Source organism: Lolium perenne, chromosome 1, assembly GCF_019359855.2.
Source record: "Lolium perenne isolate Kyuss_39 chromosome 1, Kyuss_2.0, whole genome shotgun sequence".
NCBI classification, from domain to species: domain Eukaryota; kingdom Viridiplantae; phylum Streptophyta; class Magnoliopsida; order Poales; family Poaceae; genus Lolium; species Lolium perenne.
In genome coordinates this window covers 244,071,972-244,080,170 of record NC_067244.2, presented here as the reverse complement: position 1 = coordinate 244,080,170, position 8,199 = coordinate 244,071,972, and the positions used below count along the sequence as shown (strand labels likewise).

General features: G+C 49.1%; 1 protein-coding gene across 2 annotated transcripts; it reads right to left on the bottom strand.

The window, feature by feature from the left end:
- Nucleotides 1–2,915: 2,915 nt before the first annotated feature.
- On the bottom strand, nt 2,916–7,717 carry LOC127327462 (uncharacterized). Of its 2 annotated transcripts, none has more exons than XM_051354233.2 (2): nt 7,301–7,717; nt 2,916–6,903 (listed from the first exon to the last, which is right to left on the bottom strand). In XM_051354233.2, exon 2 carries the CDS (start codon nt 6,843–6,845, stop codon nt 4,224–4,226), a length of 2,622 nt encoding a protein of 873 aa, XP_051210193.1. In that variant the 5' UTR covers nt 6,846–6,903; nt 7,301–7,717; the 3' UTR covers nt 2,916–4,223. The 2 variants fall into 2 exon arrangements, with proteins under 2 accessions (XP_051210193.1, XP_051210192.1); XM_051354232.2 differs by having other exon boundaries at nt 7,305–7,717.
- Between the last annotated feature and the right edge of the window lie 482 nt (nt 7,718–8,199).

Genomic DNA, 8,199 nt, shown 5'->3' with positions numbered 1-8,199 from the left:
AACCATGTCACGATTGACGGGCGATGGCGGCGTTAAGCGTCGCTTCCTTCTTGAAGGCATCGTCGTCGCAGTCCGCGGGTACTCACTCGTGCTGCTCCGGGGGAAACCATAGATCCATCCAGGATCGACGATGATGGCGCTCCCTGCGTCGTGCTACCTCTTGGAGCATCGTTTTTGGAGCAGCGGCTGGATGGAGGTGGTTTTTGGTGGAGTGGTGTTCATCTACCACGTTGTTGTTGATGATTCTCAGTGGCGTGGAGCTACGGGGTATCGAAGACGGGCGAGGACTGCTGGACGCGTGCATGATGGTGGAGCTATCTGGTGTTATGGTGACATTGACGGCAGGCCTGGCACGGTCAATGCGTTGATCTCACTTGGAGATGGGTTCGAGATAGATGGTGGTTGCGAACTCTGCGATGTGTGTAATGGCACACCCCCAGGATTTTGCTTTTTGGATGACGTGCGTTGGTGTATCGTCAAGTAGTATGGCCTTGTTCATGGTCACCCACTTCATCGTCGGTATAGCGAGTTGTCGCTAGGAAGGAGGCTTCAAATTGATCTTTGTATTTCCCTTGTAAGGCACTGCGAATAATTTAATAAAGCAAAAAGTTGTGTGCATCCTTTGAATGCAGAGGCAGGGGCTATGCTCCTTGATCGAAAAAATAGGTGCCTTGCTACCGACAAAAATATCTCACCTCTCACTTAAGCATATTTCTCCTTTCAAACATGAGGTTTAAACTCTGGTGAGATAGGGTGTCACTACTCTCCTAAACATCTGCCGAAGCTAGCTGGAACCTTAGACAACATGGCGTTTAGTGGGAGGTGACGTTTTCGTCGATAGCGAGATGTATGTGGTGACTTCTCAATCCAAGACCCGTCGAATCAATTTTTTAACGCAATCTCTCGGAGGTGCTCATAGAGGTAAGGTGTGCGAGGTGAGTGTTGCAAAAAAAAAAGAGATGATGTGGGCGTTATATTTCTTTCTTTTTGAGAAGATAAATTTCTTCTCTGAAGAACTTTCATTGAATGATGCCAAGAGGGCAGACAAGTTGCTAGAAGAGATTTTTTTCGAAATGGGGGAAAATATCGCCCCAGCTTCTGCATGCAAAGGATGCACACGGCTTTTTATTAGATTATTCACGAACCTTACAAGAAACAATACAAAAGATCAAACTCGAAGCAACCTTACTATACCTACAGTGGGATGAAGAGGGTGACAATACACCAACTCACATCATCCAAAACTAAATGCCTTCCCAAACCGCCCAATAGCAGGTGAGAAACACATCCAGTCAAGCAGACTCTCAGCGAACGTCAACACACACGCCACAGGAGTTGCTCCCGCCGTCTTCCTCGACTCCATCTTCAAGAGAGATCATCGCATTAACCTTGCAAGACCTGCCGTCGATGCCACCATGACGCCAGACGGCTCCACCCTCCTGCACGTATACATCATCCTGCATCTGTTGCCGATACTGCGACACCATGCCACCGAGACTCAACGCCAACAAAGTGGTAGATGAACACCACTCCACCGAAACCGCCAACATCCAAGAATGCTCCAAAAACGATGCCCCAAGCGGTAGAACAACGCAGGGCGCGCCGCCATCGTCCGATCCGGGAGACCCGGACCTAGGGTTTCCCCCGGAGCAGCACGAGTGAGAAACCGCAGACTGCGTCGACGATGCCTTCAAGAAGGTAGCGGCGCGACACGTCGCCATCGTCCGCCAACCGAGGTCGGAACACGGTTTTCACCGGCAGTCGCGCATCCCCAACTCACCGAGTGTAGTGCCAAGACGGGCAAAGATGACGCCTTCGACAAGGTAACGACGTTGACCGACGTCGCCATCATCCGCCAAGACCGATGTCAAGGCTCAGTTTTCACCGGCCGCCATGACACCCCGGACTAGATCACCATCGCCGGAGACCTGTGCGAGATCCCATGATCACCCACACAGGACTACCAGCCTGGCCGACCACCTCCGACGAAGAAGAAGGCCGCCTCCACCGTCGAACCCGAGGCTGCTGCCCCGGGCGTCCTCGTACCGCGGGAGAATCCCAAGGTCACCCCCTCGCACCGGCGAGAAGCGGAGGGGATGGCGCCATCCCACCACCAGCCGCCACCGGTGTGCCGCCGTCGGGAGGCAGGGGAGGCCGCAGCACAGAGGCCACCGTCGGCCCGCTATCACAGTGGAGGCCGGAAGTCCACCGCCGCCGCCCCCCATCGGGAGGCAGGAAGCCGCCGCCGCTGCATCGAGGGGAGGACCCAGCCGCCGTCCCCGCCGTGCCATGAGGGAAGCCCACCGCCGCCGCCACGCCCCGCGGCCTTTGCCCGGCGGCGCCGCCGGCGGCGGCGGGAGGAGCTAGGGTTTCTGGGGTGCGGGACGGGAGGGTGGGGTGCGGGATTTCTTGCTAGGGTTTCTTGCTGGAGGTACAAACACAACCTCACCACATCTTAACTGGAAGTACGTTCCCTCGATGGTGAGATGGTGTAGCTTTCAACTTCCAAGCCAAAGTATGCGGTCAGGAGCGATGGTGCGCTTAATGTTGGTGCCTGTAAGATGCAACTCACAGTTGCTTGGCCTATTTTGTCTCATCAATCTAGTAAAGGATACATGTTGAATTGCTCGGTCTGTCTACAGGCTCAACGTAGGGATGCACATGAATGATTAGGCTGGGGCCTGCGGGAGATACCGGTCGAACCATTACAGCTCAAGAGTATCTTGCCTCGCTCGCTCAGTTTGACACGGTGGGTGCTCGATCTTTTGGCACAAGCACACGCATAATCTCGAATGAAGCCACTGGTGTCTGGCAGCATTACTCCTTATGAGTACATCTGGTTCAGCACAATGTTCTGTCAGTTAAGTATCTTTCGACTACAAATTCTACTTCAGACCACTGAAAACAAAACCACAAAACAACAAGAAAGCTGCTGCCATGTTTAAATATAAATACTGCAGAAATAATCCCCTCAACTTTATGAATTCAGTTCTTCTGCCAGTGGCATTTGCACTGCAGAATTTGCCATAACAAATAGCGATCACACTATACTCGGAGAATGAATATTAGGCAGTCACCACTTCTACACTATCACATTACCAACAAGACAATGTTGCCCCTGGCGTCGTGCTAGGAGCGAGGGGTGAAAACCCTCGCGCGGCCAGCAAGTCCTGCTTCAGGCACCGCTGCTGCTGGACGGCGCCGTGGTGTCAGACCCCGCTTCCAAAGGTGGTGACGGTTCTTATAACCGGTAGCATGGAAGAACTGGAGTACTAGAGATCCTATAAAATCACTGGAGTACTAGAGATCCTAGAAAATCATCAGTAATGGTAGAGGAGCCAGGAATCCATGATGACTGAGCTCAGGCAGATAGCAGCAGCAATATCTAAAACGATAACAGGATTGGATTGCAAATAAACTGTCCAAAAGTATCACTGTGTAATGCTGTGATCCTGCTTCACGTTCATTATTTCAGTTTCTTCCATAGAACAGCAGCAATCTGTATGACAAATATTACAAGATCTGCCAGCAGTACAGCACTACAGCTACATGAGCTGAACAAACAAAGGCTAACACACGATAAATGGATTTTTTCTCACATCTGAAGAAAATTCACGTACTGGGCCATTAAATAGTTTCAGGCTGCAGAATATACCTGACTAATCGAATGTAAAGACCACACATAGGAAATCAAGAGCAGCAGCTAGCCTCTCTCAATCAGTTTGCGGCGGCTTAGATGAATCTGACTCAGGTACACACATAATCCTGAAGGAAGCCACCAATGTCTGACAGGTAGGGGTGCTCCACAAAGCAATTTGTGAGTCTATGACTCCATATGAGTTCTCTTTTGACTGAAAATTCTACTTCAGGCCATCTGCACCAGTAACCTGACCAAAAAAATTCACACAACACAAAGAAATATACTGCAATATTTACATATTAATACCGCAGTAATATAATCCCTCAAATTTACGAATTTCAGTTCTCCAGCCAGTGGCATTGCACTTCAAAGTTCGCAGTAACTAGTCTAAAGCATAATCTTAGGAATACACCATTTATATCTTAAAACACAATAGCGATAACATTGTACTCGGAAAGGGATATTAGACCTCTTCTACACCAAAAGATCCCACTATTATAACATTACCAAAAAGAAGTGTTGCGGTTCGAACTTAATATAAAAAGCCTAGATGATCATGGAAATACTACCACTTGATGATGAATCAGCAGAATGACAACCATCTTGGTAGGCCCACAACAGGATAACAGGCCAGGCTCTCCTCATATACCATAGGAACAAGCGGCAGAATCTCGCTGTCCAATGCTGAATTATCCTCCAATGAAGTAAACTTGGATCGTTGAGGGACTCCTAGGTGTGGCGCACTTGTGGCAAGCGGTAACTGATCTTGCGAATACAGACTCTTAATTGTTTGCTTGAGCGGATCATAGACACCTAGTTTTCTGCCAGTGTTCAGCAGGATTCCCCCGTCTTTGGGATCAACAGCCAATGGCACCACAACATTTGTCACAAGAGAATAGTCAGGCGACGCTTCCAAACGAATCACCCATGCTCTGCCCCATATGCAACGCCCACGCTCTAGCCTCCATATGTCTAAACTGTTTGTCACTGGATCTGCAAGAACAGCACATAATGCTCCCTGAAGCTCTACCACAAATGCACTGCATGGGCTCCTCTTACTCCATACCGTGATGCACGAAGGGCAATGGATGGTATCGAACAGTCTCGTAGAGATATCGAAAGAGACGATGGCTCGTTCGTAGCTCCGACCCAGCCTTGGGTCACTCATCCAGTACAGCACGCCTCCGACATAGGCGGGTGGCATGTCATTCACAGGCAGAGGCGGCAGCGGCACCAAGTATTCATGGGCAAGTTCCGTGGAGTTACACCACCGCAGCTCGCATACCGACCTATATCCACGAGAATGAAAGTTCTTCTGGTGATAGACGATTTCCACAATAACATGCTCACGAGACAAAGGGTCGAAAGTCAGGCCAACATTCTTGCCGCCAACTGCAAATGCATGTTTTTCTGCTGCATTAATTCTTTGGCTTCCCAACGCTAGGTACATCTGCGGTCCTGGGTTACGGTAGACCCTGTGGAAACCTGTGCCTGGGTTGTAGAGATAGTCATTTGTAGCGGTGCTCACCAGGTTCATCCCGTGGCAAGGCTTGGAGCAAACCACCTTTGTATCAAGCAACGCGCAATGATTAGGAGCTTCACTAAGCCATGTATCCAAGGGAGCAAAACAGAAGGCTGATTGTCCAGTGCCCTTACCCACAAGCATGATCGTTAGACTTCTGCCCATGTTCTTATGCTCAAAGTATGACCGTATGAAGCTTTCACTCTTGATCAACCTGAGCCACTGCTTGCAGATCAATTTGGACTGTGCCACTGATTTAGCTGGGAGGCGGAGTAGGATCTCTTTTACTGCCTTAGACAGGGTAGACGACAAGGCTATCTCTTCATCTGTTTTATGCATTGGAGCAAGGCAGTCTTCAAACAAACCAAATCTTGAAGGAAGTGGTTTATCATAGATAAATCCGTATGCCGATGTGCTTGCCTCGGTGACAGAAAGAATGGTCTCCAGATCCTGAGAACTGAGGTCGTAAGTGTGAACCTTTTTTTCAAACTTCTCGTGAACCTTGTGCTTGCAAGTAGTGAGAATTATCTTCTTCCCTGACCTGCCACTATCAATAGAACCAATAACTCTCACGGTTTGTGGCTCGCGTAATTCTCTCCCCATGGCGTGCCCAGATAAATCGATTCTGTGATCTAGCGACCAGTTGCCAGAGCTATATTCCAGCAGTCTCCAAATCTCCAGAGTGCTACCATGAGGGTTACTACGAAGGTCTCGGACCAGATATAGCTGGTTATCCATCTCCACTAGATGCCCCGCTGGTGGTGCCTGGTGAGCAAATGGCAGGTCGAATCCCGGTGCTGAGAGAGGATTTGGCCCAAAATCTGGTGACAGGAAGGGAGGTGATTGGACACAGCTGAATGTCTCCTCCATGACAGAAAAGTATACGATGGCCCCTCTTGGCCGTTTGAAGAGAAGGTAAGGCTGAATCAACCAGTGCAGGAACCCTTTCGCAAACACGGGAGCTAACCTCTGTTCGACAGCGTTACACACGGCAGAGTCTGCAAATCTTCGCAACCCAAAGGGTACCCCTCCGGCAGCTGGCCTCCAGCAATCCCCATGGCTGCCTCCAGGCGTGTACAACTCACACCTTGTCGTATCCTGCTCAGGGGACTGGTGTGCCCCATTGATCAACCTCACCACCTTGTGCTCCCTTGTGCGTGCATCAAATCCCAGTCCGGTACTTATCCAGTGCGACGCCACCGCGGCCGAATGTGGCAGACGCGTGACTGCTCGTGTGGCCGCATTGCAGATGTAGTACGCCTTGGCAAGAGCATCATACAGGAGGGTGAGGCCATGGCACGATGCAGGCGTCAGCACTTCTACCCACTTGCCACGGGCATAGTCAAGGGTGAACAGCAGCTCGTCATCTCTGGGGCCTTGCGCTAGCGAGCATGAGTACGCCGTCATGGTGCGGAACATTGCGGCAGGGGAGAAGTGCAGAAGCTTCAGTGGCACCCCCGCAGCCCTGGTGATCGCCCGGTGGAGTCTGCAGAACTCCTCGGAGGAGAGCAGCGTGGCCCAGGAGCGGCAGACGGCCCGGAAGCGGACAATGGATTTGATGGGAAGCCTCAACAGTACCTCCACCATGATGTCCTCTGCAACCGATGCTCTGCGGCCGGGCAGGGCGGCCTTCAGACGCTTGCTGCTTGGCATGGCAGCCTTCTTCTCACTGTTACACATCATGCCTGTCACCCCAATGTCTGGGGCTCCCAACCGATCAGGTAACTTGGAGAGTCAAGGTCTGCAACGAAGTTAACGAATAGTTCGATGTCAGTATAGTAAAGATCGATCCATGAGATCAGCAGGAACGTATTTAAACATATTTTTAGTTTTACGGTCAACTCTTCACTAATTATTACTAACATGGTGCTGTTCTGTACTACTGATAGATAGGCAAAAAACACTGGAGGGACTTGGATAGTACCATTATCAATTACGAAATTAAAGTGGGGATCCTGTTCCCCACGGTGATTGTTATACAGATTAGTAGTACTATCAGTTGGCCGGACCAACCTAGAATAGATCAGTCTTGTATAATACCAATCTGACAGGATACGATTTCTTCCACCACTGTGATTATTGTTCACGAAAAAAGAAAATAACTGCAGAGTAATCCAAGCAAGCGAGGGCCTCCTTACCAACCTTTCAGTACAAATCTACGGCGTCCGGGAAGAAATCGATCTTCACTCGAGGTCCAGGCGAGGGCGGCGGCCGGCGGCGGTAATCTTTATCGACGAGAAGCCGTAACACACAGCAAGAGAAAAGGAAAACGAGATCAAGAAAGAAAAACGAACAAGTAGGGACCGATGCCATACCAACGGACCGGGGGAATCGGCGTCCAGGACAGCGGATGGATCTCCTTCCGGCGAGTTCTTCGGCGGGAGGAGGAGCGGCGGGTTCGCAGGCGCGGGCGGAGAGTTGTTTTGTTTTCTTTCTCGCGGGATTTTTTTTACGGAGTATTAATTATAAGAAAGAGAGATGTCTGCCACGACGAGGCTAAACCCTAGATCGAATTTGGTGTAGAAGAGACTTTTTCTTTTGCGAATGAGACTATGAAGAGTCCGTATCTAGTATCTACTCCAAATTGCTCTTTCAAAAGAAAACCAAATTGGCTTTCTTTTAAAGAATAAAATGATATTTCCACATTAATTAGGAATAAAACTCCATTTGGTGGAGACGTGTCTACCTAGATCCTTTTTCTAAAAATCCAAAAAAGGACATTTTAAAGTTTCAAGAAAAACTTAAAATGATTGACGCATGTACATTACCTTGAAACTTACTCATGTAAATTTTCGAGACAAAATACGACCATTTATCCGAAAGTGCTTTTGGCACATGAGCATCAGTGCTTCCGGTTTTAAAAAAAAAAATATATATATTTATGGAACTTCAAAAAATCTGATTTTAAATATGTGCATACATACTCACATTTCGAAGATGCAGTAGAAATTTTGGGGCAAAATATGCCGTATGTTGGGCAATAAAAAAGAAAAAATCTAAATTAAAACTAAGATTTTCTATTCTATATACAACCACA

Coding starts and splice junctions, on each gene's coding strand:
- LOC127327462 (XM_051354233.2), bottom strand. CDS start 6,845: ATGATGTGTAACAGTGAGAAGAAGGCTGCCATGCCAAGCAGCAAGCGT.